Source organism: Lepidochelys olivacea (genome assembly GCF_965140295.1).
Source record: "Lepidochelys olivacea isolate rLepOli2 genome assembly, chromosome: 4".
In the NCBI taxonomy this organism is placed as follows: domain Eukaryota; kingdom Metazoa; phylum Chordata; order Testudines; family Cheloniidae; genus Lepidochelys; species Lepidochelys olivacea.
Genome location: NC_140414.1, coordinates 36798206 through 36821250, shown reverse-complemented (window position 1 = coordinate 36821250; position 23045 = coordinate 36798206). Strand labels below are relative to the sequence as shown.

Sequence of the window (23045 nt, the reverse complement as noted above, 5' to 3'; positions counted from 1 at the left end):
GGAGTCAGGAATTAGTAAAGTATCCCCTTTCTCAGTGAAGTATGTATTTCTGGAAAGAAGGCTGTAGGTATCTTTGTGGTCACTGATGAGGTGAACCTGTTTGTCCTGGATAGTTAAAGTCAACTTACAGTTTTTCAGTGTTGGCACAGAAACTTTATGGGGCAGAGTTAAGATTCTTTGGGTGACATTGTCTATTTACATACTTTTGATTTTTTCCCCTCTTTATAGTGGAAATTTAACTTTACATTTCCAGTCCCTTGTACAACTAAATTCTTCACCTTCGTGGAAATGTAAATTTCACTGTATTCTGAATGAAACCATAACAGCAAGGGCAGATGACAAAGGCTGCATGAGCCTCGATGCAGTGCTCAATCACCATATCTGTTGCCACGCCACAAGCATGCAGAGCCACCTAAAATATATAAAAAAAGAAACCTTAACAGCACTGTTCTGTTAACTTACAACTCTATTTCTTAGCAGTTTTCTGGCTGACTGAATTATCTGAACATCTAAAGAAAATTCCCATCCAAGCTACCGGGTGAGGCAAAGGCCTATTCCCAACCACTCAGCTTCTGTGTCTCATGGCTCTGTCAGACATTTCTTTTGCTCATTTTAATGCCAAGGGAACTTCATGAACCATTCATGTTGGTGGAGAAGCTACAGATGCTGAACTAAAGTTACTTGCCAATGACATTTTACAGGACATACCATAACAATTCAACTGAAGATACACATAAAATACATTTTAAAACAAACTCTCATGTTAGTTAGTAAAGAATTTCAGTCCAAGTAAGAAATCCTTAGAAATGTACAGAAATATTTTAAAGCTAAATTTTATAATAAAAACAATGTGTGAAACACAATAATCAGGAACACACACTGTGACAGAGTTCCTCCTCTGCCTTGGTGGGTCCTGCGCTTATTGGTGGATTTGCTCGCCTCAGAGATTCACAGCAGCCCTCAGTTTGGCCAGTTTTGCTAGTGGCTCAAACCTGCCATTCACTCAGCTAACCTCATCACTGGTCAGCATGGGGAAAAGGAGGAGAACAATCCCCGCAGTCTCTGCTGACCCACCTAGTGGTTTGGGGGATAGGCCAGGGACCTTCCCCTCTGGTGGGACCCACAGTCCAGGTCACCTCCTCTTGTCTCAAATAGGGAGTTGAGGGGGTTGGGGGGAACCTGGGCCCACCCTCTACTCCAGGTTCCAGCCCAGGGCCCTGTGGATTGCAACTCTCTATAGTGTCTCTTGTAACAGCTGTGTGACAGCTACAACTCCCTGGGCTACTTCTCAATGGCCTCCTCCCAACACCTTCTTTATCCTCCCCACGGGACCTTCGTCCTGATGTCTGGTAACGCCTGTACTTCGCAGTCCTCCAGCAGTATGCCTACTCACTCTCAGCTTCTTTCGCCTCTTGCTCCCAGCTCCTCACACACGCCTCACTAACTAAAGTGAGGTCCTTTTTAAACCAGGTGCCCTGATTAGCCTGCCTGTCCTAATTGATTCTGGTAGCTTCTTAATTGGCTCCAGACATCCTAATTAGCTTGCCTTAATTGGTTCCAGCAACTTCCTGATTGTTCTGGAACGGCCCATTATCTTACTCAGGGGAAAGGGACCTGCTTAATCTGGGGCTAATATATCTACCTTCTATCACTCTCCTGTAGCTATCTGGCCTGGACCCTGTCACAACACATATAGGTCACATTATATAGCATCTCTCATTGTAAGAAAATCTTAATACACTTTTGACTACTTGGTTTCTGTAAAGCCAAGAAAGAGGAAAAATATATTTAATCAAATTTAGGTTTGTGAGACAGCACCTTCGTAGCTGAGGTAGTTGATAAACAGGTATCTGACTAGTGATTCCAGGTGTACTACTTGAGAAACCTTACCAAAGTTTGATTTTCAAATGTTGGGTGCTCAATACTTCCCACTTTGTCTGTCTTGTCTACTTGGACTGTGAGAGCCCTTGGGAAGGAACTGTGTCTTACTATGTGTTTGTACAGTGCTTTTCACAATAAGGGCTGCAATCTTGGTTGGGGCCTCTGGGCACCATCTCACTACATATAATCATATCCATATAAAATTTGCCAGTCTGTCACAATCTTTTTGTTACCAGACTAAATTTTAAAAATTAAAGGCCAGATTGTGCAACTAACGCAGAACCTGGCATTGAGGCAGCGTGGAACCACAGTGCCCTATTTGTCCTGGAGCTTCCCAGAATTCAGGAGGCACACACCCACTGCACCACCCCTAGTGTCCATTCCCCTCCATGACCAGTCATAACCCTATATCCTCTCCATGCTCTTTGGAATGAATAGTGCACCAGGGAGCACTTCCCACACTAGTGGAACTCAGAGACTGCAACTGGGCTTGGCCCCTGTGAAGGAAGCACCTGGTTCCTGTACAGGGAAAGATCCCTATGTGCCAGTCCCTATTATGTAGCCACACAGGGGACAGAAATAACCTGGCCCTAAACAAATATGTTACAGTGACATAGGCAGCTACTACTGACTGATTACATTGACTTTACCATTTTGACGAAGGCAAGTTAATCATATACAGTATCCACATAAATGGTAGACCTTGTTATGGTATTACATGCAATAACTATACAGGATTCCAGTCAACGTATTACTGAGACTGGTAATTAAATAATACCCCTCCCCGCCACTATAAAACATAAACCTAGGTACTACGGAAAAATATCTGCCCACAATAGACTACATCAAAAGAACATTAAGGCTAAGGATACCAATTGATACAAGCCATTCGCATGTAGAGGAGAAAAGGACCATATATGCTCAAATACTTGAGCACAATAGGTGACCATATTAATGGTTGTTAATTTTCTCTATGGTCTCTGAGCAGTGGAGAAATTACAATGTGTTTTCCCTTTAATTGAATATTGTGCACACAGACATGCATTTGTGTGTGCTTATATAAATGTGTTTTAATCAGTCTTTAGCATAGCAGTTTTGAAACAAGGTTTAAACTCATATTTAAAGGTTCACAATAAGATTTTTGACTACAGAAATCAGAAGGCAAAATAACTTAAATCCCAAATTGGTGTAAAATCAAAACAGAACAGATAATGTGCTACTGTTGTCTGCAAATTGCTTTATGTAAGCTCAGTGAACAAAGCAATCAATCAGTACCTGTAGTTAATACAGTTGCAAACAGAAGGATCAGAAATATGCTTGTTAGTGTAGGAAAAGGTGTTATGGCTGTATCAAACAGACTGTTCATCATTGTATATAAAAACAAAGTATTTGAACAAAAATAATTTAAAAACAAGAGAAGATTTTTAAAAATCACAGCTACCAGGTTCAACACTGACTAATTCCTGTCTTCTCCCAGTTCACTTGTGGGGGGCAGGAGCTCTTCTTTCAGTGTAGTGATAAAACACAGATCTGGTACATGTAAAAGAAACATTAACTGCTGCTAACTAATATAGTAGAGAATTATTTTATTGATCCTGCATGACCTTTAAGCCCACTGACTTCTCCTTTCAGCTCAGCAGAATCCACAGAGTTGAAAACTGGATGTCATTAACAACATCCAATATAGAGTTTTGTCATGATGTCCTATTCTATTGGACTTCATATGAATCTGTACAACTAATTCATTTAGTCCTTAATGTATGCCTTACAGTCACAAAATTGTATAATGATGGAGACACTTCCCCAAACACAGAAGCAACACAGCTGATGTAGTGGTAGTGTAAATCTACACGCTGTGCGTCACATATCCTGAATGTCGGGACACCTCAGCATGGTTTACCATCTGCAGACAAGTGGCAGGAAAAGGAGGACTTATCAGGAGACCATATTTCTCTTTAATCTTTAATTCTTTGCTGTATCTTTGCCAGATTGAAAGAGACTCTAATGAGCCAGAAAACCAAGCCAAACTTTTCAACTGTTTTGCTTAGGTCAGCTCTGACAGTATCAGTATCATCATTAAAAATAGCTAAGATCTTAAGGGGTATTCTGAATCTTGACATTTAAATGAGGACAATTCCGCATTACGAAGGCTTTTTCTACTTTTAGACTCCAGACCTTTGCTGTGCTTAGTAGCGTGAACTAGATCATATGTTAGAATACTCTGTTTTGGAACCGTGTTTTTCATTACTCCATGCATTTAAAATATTGCAATTTGATCTCATGAATAACAGCAATTATTTGGCAGACAAGTTCTTCTTAACTTACATTTGAAAATGTGAAGCTAACAATAAGCTAGCAACCAAATAGAACAGCACATCTTTATCTGAAGGTAGCTCAAAACAGTTACACATATTCCCCACTAATAAAAATCCGGACAGGTCAAGACTTCTTTGTCAGGTTTATACAAAATGTAATTTTTTGCCTCTTCCTTGTTTTCCAAGTACATAATATACAGCAACAAAATGAACAATGACAGGTTATTTTCTGCAGTGATAACAAAAACAATCTTTATTTTGATATTCATCTGGATGTCCACAACAAACTGAACAGCCTGCTTCCATGTTTATCCTCAAAGTCATGACCAATGACTGCCTCAATCAGGAATATTTCATTGAGCACAACTAAGTTACACAGTGCTTAAAGAACATTTGAGTTGTGGCGGATTGGTTTAAAATGTTCAGTATGCAAACACTGTCAAGTAGTCTATACTGTCTGTGCCGCTGCTATGCCATTTTATGAACAATACAAACAGTATTTCAAATAATATGCTACGAGAAACTTAAAATACTTCTTTCATAATCAACCATATTCAGGGTACATTGAATTATTTTATTTGAGAAAGTCTTTCTAGGACCTTTGAAGAACCGTATCAGTTGTCAATTATTTCTATACGGTTTTATTTCTGTGTAATGATATTACTTGGCTGTTGCATTGTGTTTAACATTTATCATTTGCAAATTATAACAATTTTGTCAATGTAACATGATTATTACTCATGAAATAAGAGTGCAAATGTATGTAATGTGAAATATTTGCACTACACTTCTGTTCCTTAAAGGCAAAATTAGCCAGCTTGAGTCTGAAGTGAAGCAGACTCTCTAGGAAAAATGACCTTATCCTGAGAAGTGAAGAGTAGCACATGATCTTATACTGCAGTCTTAGAGCCTAGGCTAAAACTTCTGAAGTGACATTGGACCCAATAAAAAAGCAATGTTCCAGGTTTTCTTTGTAAATAACTTACATAATCAAGTCACTGAAACATGAACGAAGACCAGCACTTGAATAATTTTCAGCTGAAGGTCTTCTGACATATCCTGTAAAATTCCTCTAGTCACAAAACTCAGAAGTATAACAATTACTCCTATAAAGTACAACTCTCATACAACTCTCACTCTCATTTAATTTAGCCTTAGAATCATAGAATCATAGAATATCAGGGTTGGAAGGGACCCCAGAAGGTCATCTAGTCCAACCCCCTGCTCGAAGCAGGACCAATTCCCAGTTAAATCATCCCAGCCAGGGCTTTGTCAAGCCTGACCTTAAAAACCTCTAAGGAAGGAGATTCTACCACCTCCCTAGGTAACGCATTCCAGGGTTTCACCACCCTCTTAGTGAAAAAGTTTTTCCTAATATCCAATCTAAACCTCCCCCACTGCAACTTGAGACCATTACTCCTCGTTCTGTCATCTGCTACCATTGAGAACAGTCTAGAGCCATCCTCTTTGGAACCCCCTTTCAGGTAGTTGAAAGCAGCTATCAAATCCCCCCTCATTCTTCTCTTCTGCAGGCTAAACAATCCCAGCTCCCTCAGCCTCTCCTCATAACTCATGTGTTCCAGACCCCTAATCATTTTTGTTGCCCTTCGCTGGACTCTCTCCAATTTATCCACATCCTTCTTGTAGTGTGGGGCCCAAAACTGGACACAGTACTCCAGATGAGGCCTCACCAATGTTGAATAGAGGGGGACGATCACGTCCCTCGATCTGCTCGCTATGCCCCTACTTATACATCCCAAAACGCCATTGGCCTTCTTGGCAACAAGGGCACACTGCTGACTCATATCCAGCTTCTCGTCCACTGTCACCCCTAGGTCCTTTTCCGCAGAACTGCTGCCTAGCCATTCGGTCCCTAGTCTGTAGCTGTGCATTGGGTTCTTCCGTCCTAAGTGCAGGACCCTGCACTTATCCTTCTTGAACCTCATCAGATTTCTTTTGGCCCAATCCTCCAATTTGTCTAGGTCCTTCTGTATCCTATCCCTCCCCTCCAGTGTATCTACCACTCCTCCCAGTTTAGTATCATCCGCAAATTTGCTGAGAGTACAATCCACACCATCCTCCAGATCATTTATGAAGATATTGAACAAAACCAGCCCCAGGACCGACCCTTGGGGCACTCCACTTGATACCGGCTGCCAACTAGACATGGAGCCATTGATCACTATCCGTTGAGCCCGACAATCTAGCCAGCTTTCTACCCACCTTATAGTGCATTCATCCAGCCCATACTTCCTTAACTTGCTGAGTAGAATACTGTGGGAGACTGTGTCAAAAGCTTTGCTAAAGTCAAGAAACCATACATCCACTGCTTTCCCTTCATCCACAGAACCAGTAATCTCATCATAAAAGGTGATTAGATTAGTCAGGCATGACCTTCCCTTGGTGAATCCATGCTGGCTGTTCTTGATCACTTTCCTCTCATGCAAGTGCTTCAGGATTGATTCTTTGAGGACCTGCTCCATGATTTTTCCAGGGACTGAGGTGAGGCTGACTGGCCTGTAGTTCCCAGGATCCTCCTTCTTCCCTTTTTTAAAGATTGGCACTACATTAGCCTTTTTCCAGTCATCCGGGACTTCCCCGGTTCGCCACGAGTTTTCAAAGATAATGGCCAATGGCTCTGTAATCACAGCCGCCAATTCCTTCAGCACTCTCAGATGCAACTCGTCCGGCCCCATGGACTTGTGCACGTCCAGTTTTTCTAAATAGTCCCTAACCACCTCTATCTTCACAGAGGGCTGGCCATCTCTTCCCCATTTTGTGATGCCCAGCGCAGCAGTCTGGGAGCTGACCTTGTTAGTGAAAACAGAGGCAAAAAAAGCATTGAGTACATTAGCTTTTTCCACATTCTCTGTCACTAGGTTGCCTCCCTCATTCAGTAAGGGGCCCACACTTTCCTTGGCTTTCTTCTTGTTGCCAACATACCTGAAGAAACCCTTCTTCTTGTTACTCTTAACATCTCTTGCTAGCTGCAGCTCCAGGTGCGATTTGGCCTTCCTGATATCATTCCTACATGCCCGAGCAATATTTTTATACTCTTCCCCGGTCATATGTCCAACCTTCCACTTCTTGTAAGCTTCTTTTTTATGTTTAAGATCCGCTAGGATTTCACCATTAAGCGAAGCTGGTCGCCTGCCATATTTACTATTCTTTCGACTCATTGGGATGGTTTGTCCCTGTAACCTCAACCTTAATCTCAATAACAGAAAAATTGAACAGAGATTACATTGAATGCAAAACCTAGTGATTAATTTAAATGATGAACTACAATTGCGTGTTTTGTGTACAAGTTCTGGATTGAAGTAAATTATAAAGGAGATTCTGGCTTTTGGAAAAACATCTTGGGCTCCCAGTGTGAGATTTCTGTGATTTACCATAGCACAAATAGTTCAGCTGTACAGCTGCAAATGAATGGGCCTAAATAATCAATCCTTCATACTTATTCCTGAATTACAAGATTAAAGAAAAAACAAAAACACACTGCAGAGCACTGAGGATGTACCACTGAGCCATATGAACCACAAACCTGCAGTTATGTAAGCAGCCTAAGCTGTGGCCAGGACTGGCCTGCAAAATGGGTGACTTGTATGGCAGTCAGAACACTGAAAACTAGGAGTATTCCAGCCTGGGTATAAAGTCTGAGCCTTTAAATGCAACCTTTCCCTTCTCACTCACTCTGATACATATCCACTTGTTCCTTCTCAACTTCACATCAAATTTAAGTTCTTTAAAGATCTTGACCTTTGAGGCCTTTCATAACTCCACTCTGATCTTGTCTTATTGTTCCCACTCTTCTGCTCCCTTTACTCTCCGAACACCTTACCACCCCTTTGCCACCTTACTACCCCTTTGCATCCTTCTCTGAATTCTCTCTATATTGAAAATATTTTTAAAGTTCACATCACCATATATAAAGGTAAGTTTTTTACACCATCTTCCATGCTGCACCTTTCATACCACCTTGAGTCCCGGTGCAGTGAATATTGCTTTTCCATCTTCAAATCCTTCCTCAAAAAAGTACTGTTCTTTCATGAACCACTCTAACCATGAAGTGCTATGATAAATTAAAAAACAAACAAAAATACTCACCCTGCTACATCACAATACATCTCCACCATATAATCACACAATGCTAATATACTTTAAAGATCTTCTTAGACACCAACCTCTTTGGAACAAGAATATCTTCCTCATCTGTATTTTGCACATTGCAGAGAATAGTGTGATCACTCAACAAACAACTAAGAGCAGGGGGATAATATTACCTTATCTCCTAACTGTAATAAATTCAAAGCTGATTTCCTGCTGACAGAAAAAAAGTTTGTATAGCATCAGAAATGCCTGGCTTCATATTCCCAAGTACTGGAATTGTTTGTAAGGATACTCAATCACCTACAGAAAGAAACATTTTTTCTTAATAATCAGTAGACTCTAACGTTGAAAAATCAATCACTTACCCCAATGTTAAAAGTTCCTTTAAAATAGTCCAGGTTTGCTTGAATGAACCAAATATTGTGTAATCCTAATTCATCACTTCTGTCTTTAGCACGTACCAATGACAACTCCTTATTTTCTATCAGCACGACCTGGATTTCATATACAGGAAAATAAGTCAGCAATATTGCTCTAAAATCAAAATAAAATGATACTCACTATACAGTACCTCAATATTCTGGTGTAAAATCTTTACTTAATTTCTTGAGACTGGTGATGAGATCTCCCCGAAAGTGATATGCTAGTGAAATAGACGGAAGGCGCTCAGTATCTGCCAGTACCAAGGGACTGACAGATATGATCTGTTTTTCTGAACAGAATTTTTCTTTTTGCAGTCAAGTCCCACATCTATTTGGAACTAACCAAACTTTGAAATTCTAATATTTGCATATGTTAGAAACTAAAGGTACTCTGCTGGTAGGGGTTTGTTTTTGTGAGGGTAGGTAACATTTTTTTTTTTTGGCACAAATATATTACAGAAACATGTTTAATAAGACTGTATGATACAATTCCACCAGCCCCTCCTTGTCTCCTGCACTAAGTTTGACATTAGAATACAGAACCATCTGTCTCTAAAAATCAGTGCTTTCAGTTGGGTCAGAGTTGATAGGGATTATTTGTGGCCCTGTAAAGTTCTTGGGGATACAGTACTGCAGTTTCAAACATTGTTAGTTTGCCCCTTTCACAACCATAAAACATATATATGAAAAAAGCACATCACAACACTATGTTTTGTGCATAAAAATATTGAGAACTGTATAAAATGGGTGGACTTTGCAATTAGTAATTACCTGATTAAAAAGTTCCACTGACAACTGCTTTCCAGAGGTAGCTTAATTTTATCTTCAGTTCTGTAACTCATAGTTCTGTTTTGTCTACACCATATATCAAGACAGAAGGTGTCATTTTGTTCTTTTGATGTAGCCTCCCTAACTCAATCACTTTTTAAAGCAGATATTCTCAATGTAATCTGTGTCCTGTTCCTTCACTGGGCATGACGACTACTCTGAGTTAGGGCCCTGTTAGAACAGTATACGTTACTATTAGTACTAATACTTAGCTCCTAGAAAAGGAGTAAACCTTGAAGGGATTTATAACAGCTATCATATATAGTATAAGTAAGCCACTTCGTTTTCAGTTTAAACTGATTTTTACTGAAAAAATCCTGGGTTTTACAAAAAGTATTGTTCGTTTTTTCCAATTTTCACTCTACTTTTGTATCATTCAAATATATAAAAAATAACTTGTTTTCTTAGAAAAATATAATACTTTGCATGAGATATATGCATTATGATAATACAATTGTCTGTGCATATACAAAGTTGCCTGTTGAAGTAAGGCAATATTAGTCTAGAAGATACACACAATAAACAAACAGGCATGCACACAAGCTCTGAAGTGCGTGCATATCTAAACATACTGATGAATCTCAAGCCCACCATGCACACTTTTCAAGCTTTTAGCACATAACTGTTTAAAGATTTAACACACGAAAACAGGAAGAAAACAAAGATCTGTATCATCTTCCATCCACCAAAATAGACCCTATTTGCCCAGAAAAATTACTAATAGTGTTTTGCACTGATTTTCACCTGTTTTTGTTGTTGTAGTAATAAAACAAACACCGATAAATTATTGGGAAAAATTAAATAAAAACCAAAAACAAAGGGCCATAAGTATAGGCTGCATCTAATCTCCACACAAGTTTGAGGAAATGGGGCTTGTGAGCAATTACAGGTTTTAGTTCCCAATGTCATTTGTTATCTGAACCCTACCGTTCGTGCTGAAAGTGGCTGGAAGTGAACCAACCCTTTCAGGTTCACTTGGAGCCTCAAGCACAATGATGGAAACATCCTCTCGAGACTTAGGACAGAGCTGCCCTCAAAGGGAAAGGCAGTGCTTACCTTTTTTTGCTGTCATGAGCATATGTAAGTTGGGGAGTCAGACTTTTTCCCACAAAATGACTTTAGGACTGATCAAAAAAGTGGGCCAGTGGTTCCTCCAGGAAGCCTTCAATTCAACACTTCAATTCAGCAGAGAACTTAAATGTGTACTTCAGTGCTTTGCTGAATAGGGATACAATTCACCATGTGCTGCTACAAGTTAAGCTTGTACTTAAATGCCTTGCACACCAATGAGATGATCAGGCCCTGAGGACTTGGCACTGTTTCTAGCATCTTTTGAAAGCTGATTCTTCGAAACTATCTTTTTCATGGGTGACACACACTGCACAATTCTGTAGTACAACAAATATTGATATATGCACAAATTCAGAGCCTCAAACTAGAGTATAAATAAAGTCTCTAAATCATCACTGTTAGCAGTCTTTGTGCTTTCCATGTAATGGAATTTTTTTAAAAAAAATGTTGTGAATTATCAAAGTCTGGAAGACTGCATTGTCCATATATTTTTATTGGGACTTTACCTGGCATGATGGCAACATGTGAGCAAGAACAATTCCGACATGGCCCTGTGAAAACCAAAAAAACATGAGTCACTTTTCAAACCCTATGCAGCTGACCCCCTTCACAATGATCCCCTTCAAGAGTGACAGAGTCTTTGTAAAGCAGCTCAGATTCCAAAGTTTGTACCTTTTCCCTATGTCATCCCCAAGAGCCACCCCTTCAAGCTCTCAGGATGGCTATGTAGGCATCCTTCCCCAGTTAACCGATTTCTGTACTCTTTAAATAACTCAACTCAGTTCAAAGTCCCCATTGGGGTCTACACTGAGTCCAAATATACCCCCAAAATAAAGTCTATTCCTTCTCTCTGCTCCAGCCTCAGGCTGTCACTCAACGACCTTCACTCTCCTCAAGTCAGAGACCTCAGCCTTCCTTCCTGGGGCTGGGTTCAGTTCAGTCTCTTTATTCCTTATTCCTTGTAGCACTCACCTGAAGCTGCTTTCTACAGCTATTTGAGCAGCCCAGGCTTTTGTGCTGTTGCTCAGCCAGCTCCTCTCTCTAGGAGCACACTTTCCAGGCTCCTTTCTCTGGTGAACTTGCCTACTGAGCTCTCATGGGAGCTCCTCTCCTCAGGAGCTTCCAGCCTCTAGCATCCACCTTAACAGGACCCTGGTAATTTTTTATCAGGTTTGTTAACTAATTAGCTGCCAGACAGCTGCCTAGCAATTTAATTATTTGCAGGTCGGTCTGAACTGGCTTGTTCTCCCTTACAGGCGCCTGTCACAGGTAGGCTGGTCCCTGACTCCCCTGAAAGTTCCATCCTCCATGAGACTCTGTTTTGTAGTCATGTCCTACTGGATTTGTAAAAGATTTTAAAAAAAAAAAAGTTGTATTTTATACAGAGAACATATATTACCCCTCCACTGCAAAAATCCACAATCACATCTCCGGGTTTAGATAATTTTGTCACCATGGACACCAGATTGTTCAATTGCTGCTGTTTCCTCAGAGCACGATCACTGGACATCTTTCCTGAGGATGATGACAAAGGAAATAAATTAATTTATTTGACTAATGTTTTGACTAATTTTTAATAACTATTCCACAATATTTCTAACTTTCTAAATAGTTATAAGAAAACTATCGTGGAAATCCTAACAATTAATTATGAGATTTTCAAAGATGTCTAGACAATTTAGACAACAAATCACATTTGGCAGATTTAAAAATCTTGGCCTAAATATTTTAAAATTGTTCAACGTATTTCTTTAGCACATTATGGAACTACGTATTCATGTTGTTCCTGTTAAGGCACCCAGATGGCTTTGTGCACCAACAATTACAAACTGAAGTGAATTGTTATTATATAGTAATCAAACCCTCCAACTCTACCTTAAAGCGTATTTTTACCTAGTTACGCAGACGCAGAAACTGAGCTTTGACTCAGATCAGAGATTTTACAGGATAAAATCACGCATGGTCTTTAAGCACCTTGTCTTAGATTGTGATGCTCTCACTCATGTTGAGTACCACCTTACACTACAAGTAGTAGACATTTATTTAAATGACTCTATTTGTAGAATAAGATGTTACTCGTAGCTGTCTGTAGAACAACTGGAATGTCCTACCTCCATACAAAAGAAAACTAAAACCTCACTTCTTTCAACAGTACTTGATAAAGGCCATGATATAGCTTCTTGAGATGGAATGAATTTGTTTGGCTAACATTTATATATTCCAGACATGCTCTTTGTATCAGTGAAACTAATGAAGTGTTGAGGGACCTTATTATTTGTTCAGATAAAGAAAAAGTCCATAACATCCCTTTTCTTTGCTCAAAAATATTCAGAGCTGTAGACATTTCTAGTAGTGAAAGTGTCATTCATAAGCTAATCTTTGAGGTAAGAAGAAAAAGTACATAGACAACTCTTCCTTCTTTTTTCTTCTCATTAAATTTTCATGCACATCACATCACATTTGTTCTACATCCTCAGAAATATAAATACAGGGCCTTCTTTGAGCTTTGCATTATGGTTTTGCGCGCTAGATATTGCTTATGAACTGCAGGCTCTGTTTGTACTTGAACCACTGAACAGATCTGTCTCTATTTTTCTGCAATATTCCTTGCTTGTCTAGTCTACAAAAAATAAGCTTCTTCTCAGAATTAAGGGAATAAAGTTTTAGGGATATCTTACTACAAGAGCAAAGTATCAAATAATGACTTCTAGCATGTTTCTAAAGAAAATGTAAGCTTCCTGATCACTGCATCCACAGGAGTATATTTCCCCTACCAAATTGGGGCAATGCCTTTGTAATTTAAGGCCAGATTGTGATATCTTTTCTCATGGTAAGTAAAGTCAATGGATCTACTTGTGGTAAAAGAGTATCATGATCTAGTTCTTATTTTTCAACTAAAATATAAAAGATCGACTTCTTACAGTGTCACATTCTATGCCATTTATGCAAAAAAAACAGAAAAAAGCTGTAGAAGATGCTACAATAAGCAATAATATTGAGATGCTTACAGTATTCATCTATGCTAAATAAAATATTCTGTGTTAAAAGTATTCTTTCAGAGTTTATAAATAACTTGAAGCAGCCTAGAAAGGAAAAGAAGAGTTCAAAAATTACTTACTGAAGTAGAGAAAGTAGTATTTTGAGAACTGTGACTAATTTCAAAAAGTTGAATGTTTATTTCTTTTTTTGGTCTGGTACTGATGCCTGAAACTCCAAAACACACTAATGAAAGAAAATGGCTTTACGATCCATTCCTGTCTTGGCTAGAACCAATTTTCTTGGTTTTCCAAAACAATCAATCTGAGAAAGTGCTGCTTTTGATGAAAGGTCCTCAAGTAGTCCCCTGGCATGTAACTTACCCTCCTTGGGTAATTTTCTTTTTCCCAGCCTGGCTTCCCAGAAAGTTAAATATAAACCATTTTTATTGTCATTCAGGCACTGTCCTTGATTTCCTGCAGAGCACGGGCCTTACTTTCAAAGTTAAGAGATTTTTTTTTTTTTTTTAAAAACAAGCACTTTTGCTCCAAAGTCAGAAAAATGCAAAGAAATTCTGCACATTCTGATCAAAAGTGGTAGCTCCAATTTGTAACACGAGAACTAGTGCCAGGCATAACATTTCATCCAACAATCTGGGCATTTGATTACATTTTTTTCATTTTTTTTTTTTTGCCTAAAACAATAAATCACCTTACAAATTTAATTTAATTTAATTGTGCATAGAGAAAGATAAGAAAACATAAATTACACTTCTGCGTTAGGAACATATTGTTGTGCTTTTTAAAATCATTCTTATGTGACATCATACCTCAATGACGTATTCTAACATTTGGCACTTCTTGATAGGAAGTCAAAAGGTAAAAACACAAACTCCAAAAATATATTAAAGAATATTTTTTCCCATTTCTGTGAGTGCCAGATATTGGGACTAAATGACAAGGGATGATGGATCACTTGATAATTGCCCTGTTCTGTTCATTCCCTTTGAAGCACCTGGCATTAACCATTGTCAGAAGAAAGGATACTAGGCTAGATGAACCTTTGGTCTGACCCAGTATGGCTGTTCTTATGTTGTTATGTAACAAAGAAAGACTCAACTACACTTTCTAAAAATGATCATGAACACCACACACACACGACTTTCCTTTTAGGATTCAAAACCCAACAGGTCTTTTTTCCTATTTTGACCTTGCTAGTTGAACTGTTGATACAAAAATCCAGAAAACTATGGTTTAACCTGTATAGAATGTTAAAATGGTTGCCTAGTGAAATACCAGTCTTTCCCTGAGTACAACAGACAATTAATTGAACTAAATCATGCATGCCTAAATACTCCTATTCATCTATTCTTTATTAGTCTTCATAGGCACTAGAAGTAAGCAATGTATATGTTTCTTAGAGCCCAATAAGACAGTCTCCTGACACGTTTTTCTTTGAAGTTTACTCCTACACAGTAAAACCTTCTTGAAGAATGTGACCTTTTCTCACAGTACATTGCAACACCAAAGTAAAACATTTTTCTCTTTTGTAAAACTCTGCTGACAGACTGCCATACATGCCCAGCAGGCTCTATTTTTCTTTTTCATTTGTGGTCACAACAAAAATAATTCTTTTGGATTCATAAGCTGAACATGGTTATTAATCCAGATCCTGTGATTAGGAATATAAAAGTCTACACAGCCTTAAAGGGCCTCTTGGTTTGGCCCAGAGAATTAGTACATTTTAGCATGCTGGAAAACTTACAATTTGACATTACTTTTTTTGCAACATTTGAGGCCATGTAAAAAGTCACTCAGTGCCCCAAAAATATTTTCAGATTTTCCCATACATACTTTGGTTCAGTATCACTTTTGTTTTCTTGAGTAGGCAAATTTCACTAATTATATGTTTGAGAGCTTAACTCTCTTTAATTTTAATTTTGAAATCATTTTCACTGAATGACATACCATACATGCAGTGTTGCTGCTCTCACAATTTTACCTCAAGTCTCAGAACAGCTTCTGGACTCATGTGATTACATAGGTATCTCAGTTTTATGGAGAAAAGCTTGAAAACATGACTCCAGTGTATCCTAAAGTCTCAAAAACCAGAAAGCAAATAAAAAGAACCCCAAATTTACATATTTATAAGTGGCATGATTTTTTGAAGCCCAACTCATGATTTTTTGACACTTGAGACTGGTAACACTGTACTTCTAATTATTCTCTAACACACAACCGTGCCTCTTTCACCTTGAAGATTTTACCTCACAACAATTGAAGTCATGGCTACCCATGCCTGTCAGTAGTTTCTACAAACACATCATTTGTCATTTCAAGCCACATCCACAATTCAATACCCCTTACAGTAATTTCCATGCAATAATTAAACAAAGCATCATTCATTCAGCGATTTTGCTAGGTAGCTGATGAAAACTGACAGCCCTGCTGACATTTAGCTGTAAATAAATATGCTTCCTGCTCAGAAGAAATACCACTTTAACAGAGTGTTCAGCTAACTTCAACAATTAAAGAAAGTCCATCTATCAATTACCTAAATGCAGCAAGAAGAATGTCCTTGCTATGATTTTTTGAGTAGATTTGGTGCTAAGTATGTATTACTCATGCACATATTCTTCCTTTGACTGCAATGAACTCCATATCCAGTATACATAAATTTGCAGAAGTAGTGTGAGGGGCATCTATTAATTTGTTTTCCTATTTACACAAAAACACTTTCTTTGGTATAGTTATAAAAAAGGAGGCAAAAAAGTACATTAAGCTGCACTTATTTAGAAACATTTACACTTTCTTCCTGATAAAAATGCTGGCTACGGTGATAATACAGCAGAGTGCGCAACAATTGCATGTGTTATACATCTGTCTGTGCTCATATACCCAGAGATGGGGGAAGAAGGTGAGTATCCATGTCAAAAGGTTGGCAGCATGCACTGTCTGGATTTTAATTTAAGTATCTACCACTTGATACAACAACCTAGCCCATTCCAAAAGCAAAAAATCTGTCCTTTAGAAGTATTTTATGAGCCTAAGGGTTCAGCCATTTCTGGATCCACAGAGTGGGTGAGAGTCCATCAGAGGCAGACAAATGACCTCAACCTGCCATTTACCTTCTGGGACAGTGCAGCTCTGTACTGACCCCCAATGCAGGGCTGTGCCTAAAAGGCACAGCATAGTCCTTAATGATTTTGGTAGTATGTTGCTTTTCTTATGTGTAATTATATTACTGTTGTATTGCTTTATGAGATATATCTTGATTTGAGTAAGGCTTTTGATATAGTCCACATGATACTCTCATAAGCAAACTAGGGAAATGTGGTCTAGATGAAATTACTATAAGGTGGGTGCACAACTGGTTGAAACATTATACTCAAAGAGTAGTAGTTCATTGTCAAACCGGGAAGGCGTATCTACTCAGGTTCCTCGGAGGTCAGTGCTGGGTTTGGTACTATTTTATGTTTTCATTAATGACTTGGATAATGGAGTGGAGAGCTGGGAGGGGTTGCAAGCACTTTGGACACAGGATCAGAATTCAAAACAACCCTGACAAAGTTGGAGAATTGGCCTGAATTCCATAAGATGAAATTCAATAACAGGTATAAAGCACTTCACTTAAGAAGGAAAAATCAAATGCACAACTACAAAAACAGGAATAACTGGCTAGGCAGCAGTACTGCTGTAAAGGATCTTGGGGTTATAATGGATCAGAAATTGAGGATGAGTCAACAATGTGATGCAGTTGCAAAAAAGTCTAATATTCTGGGTTGTAAAAAACATGGGAGGTAATTTTCCTGCCCTACTCAGCACTGGTGAGGCCTCCCCTGGAGTTCTGTAACCCATTCTGGGCTCCACAGAAAAGGAAAGCTGTGGACAAATTGGAGATTCCAAAGGAGAGCAAGAAAAATGCTAACAGGTTTAGAAAACCTGACCGCTGAGGAAAGGTTAAAAAAAGGGGCATGTTTAGTCTTGAGACGCCTGAGGGGGATCTGATAACAGTCTTCAAATATGTTAAGGGCTGTTATAAAGAGGACAAGGATCAAGGTAGGACAAGAAGTAATGGGATTTATCTGCAGCAAGGAAGATTTAGATTAGATATTAGGAAAAACTTTGTAACTATAAGCTTAGTTCATCCCTTCAGGTTTTTAAGAACAGGCTGAACACACACATCTGTCAGGGATAGTCCAGGTTTACTTGGTCCTGCTCAATGCTGGGGGCTGGACTTGATGACCTCTCAATGTCCCTTCTAGTCCTTCATTTCTATGAGTCTATGATTCATCCCTGGCTGTCCATGTTGGTGACGTATTAAAAAGGAGAGCTCTGCAAGCATGTCCCTTATTAGTATCAGATTACATATTTTGAAATTTGTAACAACTCTCTTACTCACATGAGTAACTGCTCACCACAGTGAGTAAAAGGTTCACAGATTACCCTGTATTGAGGGAATCAAATGGAGAGTTTGGAATGGGACATATGGGTGATTATATGATCGGAGAAGCTTACACTGATGTATGAAGTGATGTTACTAGCCAGTAAGATACCTGTCTCTTGACCTTGAGAAACATCTACCTCTTTGTTGCTAAAGGAATGATACCATAGGAAGGAAACAAAAAGAAAATCAAAAAACATTTGAAAACTGTGCATTTCTCAGTCACGTCCAGACCTTGAAGTCTGACACACATCAGTGCTAAAAACAATTTGGTTTGACATTTTTAATGTAATTTTAGAGGCCTATAAAGATGCAAAATAGACTGGAAAAATGCAAGAGGACAAGCTTATATCTGGACCAAATGTCCAGGATCAGAAAAAGTTACAAATTCTGCTGAGCTTGGCAGTAGTAAGAATATCCCAGAACAGGACAGGAATATAGTGTAACTTTGGAACTACACAAGTTCATACTGATAAAAGTCAAAGCCAGACACAAATTACCAAAAAAGGCTTTACTGATTGCAGTGTGGGCTTGCCTTTAACAATCTATAAAATTAACTTGTGAAATAGATGAATTTTCAGAATATTCCTCCTAGCATGCTAAATGGAAGCAATTCTAATCCTACAGAGCTTTTTTGCACTAACGTAATAATTTATCAAACACTTTCATGGGTAACACTGGATGCAGGAAATAAAAAAAAAAATCACACCTATATTTTTGGAGGGGTAAATATCAGGATTGCCCACAAAAAATAGCATTTTATACAGCCCCAAAACAAATACTTCCCTGGCCAAACTTCCTGGTGAAAAAGAGCATTTGTATTACAATAAAACATACCATGAAGCTTTGGTATTTGCTTTTCCCCTTGCTACTCCTTGTTGCTAGCTCCTTTCAGGGAATTTTCTGATTCAGCTTCCTTTACACTACATATACTGAAGAAGGAGGTATTGGTGGACTACGGCAAAGAAGTGCTTAGCATTAGCTAGCAACTTGCTTGCAAATCCATTGTAAAACTCCCATTGATTTTAACAGGAGCAGAGTTAGGCTAATGCTTGCCACCCTAACTGTTTAAACAAGTTAAATCTTTCATTTTTCAACATTGGAGTTTCAACAGATCAATGGTGCCATAAAACATTGTTTGGATTGTTTTATTACAATGATGGTCAAAGTGGAAAATAAGTGAATAAATAAAAATAGTAATATTCACTGAGAGACTTTACTTTTATTATTCTTCTGCCTCTCATCATATACTCTCGGAGCAAAAACATTATACAGAAAGGAGAAGTCATTTTTGTATAAAAGGGAGATAATTTTACTTACATCCAGAAACATAAAATAAACACGATCTTCCAAAATATCTACCAATGTTTTGCCATTTTATAAAATGAACTCCGTACTACAATATGCCTTTTTCATGCAGACAGAAAATTATGTTATGAATAAAAGTATCAATTTGCCTTCTAGGAAATACTTTTTCTTAATATAAGTAAATTGTTGGATTGAAGTACCCAGTCACTGACAAAATGATCCAAAAAGCTCTGAAGAACGCTTTTTCTGAATAGCAGTTTATTATGCACGGTGAAACTAAAAAGCTCTGAAGTCCTGAAAGGACAGAGGGCTTGTCTATACCATGGGGTAATGAGCTCTATGGGGATATCATTTCTAAAGTGCACTAACATGCATTAACTGATCCGTGTAGGCCCTGTTGGTGTGCACTACAAGTTCCCTAGTTCGCTTTAACATAGTACTGTTTCAAACAGCACTACAGTGAAGTGCACCAGCAGTGTCTACATGGACCAATTAACATGCAACAGATAAGTGTGCTTTAGAAATCACACCCCCATAGAGCACATTATCCCAACATGTAGACAAGTCCTTATCTGTCAGTAACAGAACAAAAGTCAATGCCTACTTCTTCTGAAACCTCTTGATTTCTTGCTCTCTATCACACACACACACTTTTCTCCAGCTTTAAACACTCCTAAAAGTCCCCCACTAAATGGAGAGAAGACAGTAACATGTGAATCTCCTTTAGACTGGCTTGACAATCGAAATTGTTTGGCTTCTTTTAGTTTTTGCTCACTGGACACCTTCCATGGTCATTGTGTGTCTAAGCCTTCACCACCTCATAAAAGTGAAATAGATACTTAGAGGAAAAACCCCGTGTTCTATACAAACCCAGCATTCTATACATCATCAACAGAAAGGCCAGCACGTGTTGCCAGCTGTCTCATTAGACATAAAGGTAGATGCCTGCCTAGTAGATACACACCAACTAGAATGCTTAGGCCCTGATTCTGCAAACACCTGAGTAACTTTACACACTTAAATATTCCCATTGACTTCTACAGAACTATTAATGTACATAAAGTGACTTGTGCACAAATGTTTGTTGGATCAGGGCCTTAGACTGCACACATTTAAATTTGTTTCAACATCACAAACAAGGAATGCAACAGAGGAAAAGGCCTAGGTAGGGAGCGTCGAATCGTGGAAGTCAACGAATGGCTACGCAGGTGGTGTCGGAAAGAAGGCTTTGGTTTCTTTGACCATGGGATGGTGTTCCATGAAGGAGGAGTGCTGGGCAGAGACGGGCTCCATCTTACGAAGAGAGGGAAGAGCATCTTTGCCAGCAGGCTGGCTAACCTAATGAGGAGGGCTTTAAACTAGGTTCACCGGGGGAAGGAGACCAAAGCCCTGAGGTAAGTGGGAAAGCGGGATACCGGGAGGAAGCACAGGCAGGAATGTCTGTGAGGGGAGGGCTCCTGCCTCATACTGGGAATGAGGGGCGATCAACAGGTTATCTCAAGTGCTTATATACAAATGCACAAAGCCTTGGAAACAAGCAGGGAGAACTGGAGGTCCTGGTGATGTCAAGGAACTATGACGTGATCGGAATAACAGAGACTTGGTGGGATAACTCACATGACTGGAGTACTGTCATGGATGGTTATAAACTGTTCAGGAAGGACAGGCAGGGCAGAAAAGGTGGGGGAGTAGCACTGTATGTAAGGGAGCAGTATGACTGCTCAGAGCTCCGGTACGAAACTGCAGAAAAACCTGAGTGTCTCTGGATTAAGTTTAGAAGTGTGTGCAACAAGAGTGATGTAGTGGTGGGAGTCTGCTATAGACCACCGGACCAGGGGGATGAGGTAGATGAGGCTTTCTTCCGGCAGCTCACGGAAGCTACTAGATCGCATGCCCTGATTCTCATGGGTGACTTTAATTTTCCTGATATCTGCTGGGAGAGCAATACAGCGGCGCATAGACAATCCAGGAAGTTTTTGGAAAGCGTAGGGGACAATTTCCTGATGCAAGTGCTAGAGGAGCCAACTAGGGGGGGCGCTTTTCTTGACCTGCTGCTCACAAACCGGGTAGAATTAGTGGGGGAAGCAAAAGTGGATGGGAATCTGGGAGGCAGTGACCATGAGTTGGTTGAGTTCAGGATCCTGACGCAGGGAAGAAAGGTAAGCAGCAGGATACGGACCCTGGACATCAGGAAAGCAGACTTCGACTCCCTCAGGGAACGGATGGCCAGGATCCCCTGGGGGACTAACTTGAAGGGGAAAGGAGTCCAGGAGAGCTGGCTGTATTTCAAGGAATCCCTGTTGAGGTTACAGGGACAAACCATCCCGATGAGTTGAAAGGATAGTAAATATGGCAGGCGACCAGCTTGGCTTAATGGTGAAATCCTAGCGGATCTTAAACATAAAAAAGAAGCTTACAAGAAGTGGAAGGTTGGACATATGACCAGGGAAGAGTATAAAAATATTGCTCGGGCATGTAGGAATGTTATCAGGAGGGCCAAATCGCACCTGGAGCTGCAGCTAGCCAGAGATGTCAAGAGTAACAAGAAGAGTTTCTTCAGGTATGTTGGCAACAAGAAGAAAGCCAAGGAATGTGTGGGCCCCTTACTGAATGAGGGAGGCAACCTAGTGACAGAGGATGTGGAAAAAGCTAATGTGCTCAATGCTTTTTTTGCCTCTGTTTTCACTAACAAGGTCAGCTCCCAGACTGCTGCGCTGGGCATCACAAAATGGGGAAGAGATGGCCAGCCCTCTGTGGAGATAGAGGTGGTTAGGGACTATTTAGAAAGCCTGGACGTGCACAAGTCCATGGGGCCGGACGAGTTGCATCCGAGAGTGCTGAAGGAATTGGCGGCTGTGATTGCAGAGCCATTGGCCATTATCTTTGAAAACTCGTGGCAAACCGGGGAAGTCCCGGATGACTGGAAAAAGGCTAATGTAGTGCCAATCTTTAAAAAAGGGAAGAAGGAGGATCCTGGGAACTACAGGCCAGTCAGCCTCACTTCAGTCCCTGGAAAAATCATGGAGAAGGTCCTCAAAGAATCAATCCTGAAGCACTTGCATGAGAGGAAAGTGATCAGGAACAGCCAGCATGGATTCACCAAGGGAAGGTCATGCCTGACTAATCTAATTGCCTTTTATGATGAGATTACTGGTTCTGTGGATGAAGGGAAAGCAGTGGATGTATTGTTTCTTGACTTTAGCAAAGCTTTTGACATGGTCTCCCACAGTATTCTTGTCAGCAAGTTAAGGAAGTATGGGCTGGATGAATGCACTACAAGGTGGGTAGAAAGCTGGCTAGATTGTCGGGCTCAACGGGTAGTGATCAATGGCTCCATATCTAGTTGGCAGCCGGTATCAAGTGGAGTACCCCAGGGGTCGGTCCTGGGGCCGGTTTTGTTCAATATCTTCATAAATGATCTGGAGGATGGTGTGGATTGCACTCTCAGCAAATTTGCGGATGATACTAAACTGGGAGGAGTGGTAGATACGCTGGAGGGGAGGGATAGGATACAGAAGGACCTAGACAAATTGGAGGATTGGGCCAAAAGAAATCTGATGAGGTTCAATAAGGATAAGTGCAGGGTCCTGCACTTAGGACGGAAGAACCCAATGCACAGCTACAGACTAGGGACCGAATGGCTAGGCAGCAGTTCTGCGGAAAAGGACCTAAGGGTGACAGTGGACGAGAA

The 23045-nt window shown here is 39.8% G+C and overlaps 1 protein-coding gene across 2 annotated transcripts in view; it reads right to left on the bottom strand.

Annotated features, from left to right (window-relative positions):
* The window catches only part of GSTCD (glutathione S-transferase C-terminal domain containing), a 129469-nt gene that overhangs the window by 13882 nt on the left and 92542 nt on the right, over nt 1-23045 (bottom strand). For both annotated transcript variants that reach the window (XM_084626669.1, XM_084626668.1), the window contains 4 exons: nt 12027-12142; nt 11134-11178; nt 8672-8800; nt 279-412 (listed from right to left, as the gene is read on the bottom strand). In XM_084626669.1, the coding sequence (XP_084482795.1) occupies nt 279-412; nt 8672-8800; nt 11134-11178; nt 12027-12142 (424 nt within the window). The remainder of the gene's footprint in view (nt 1-278; nt 413-8671; nt 8801-11133; nt 11179-12026; nt 12143-23045) is intronic.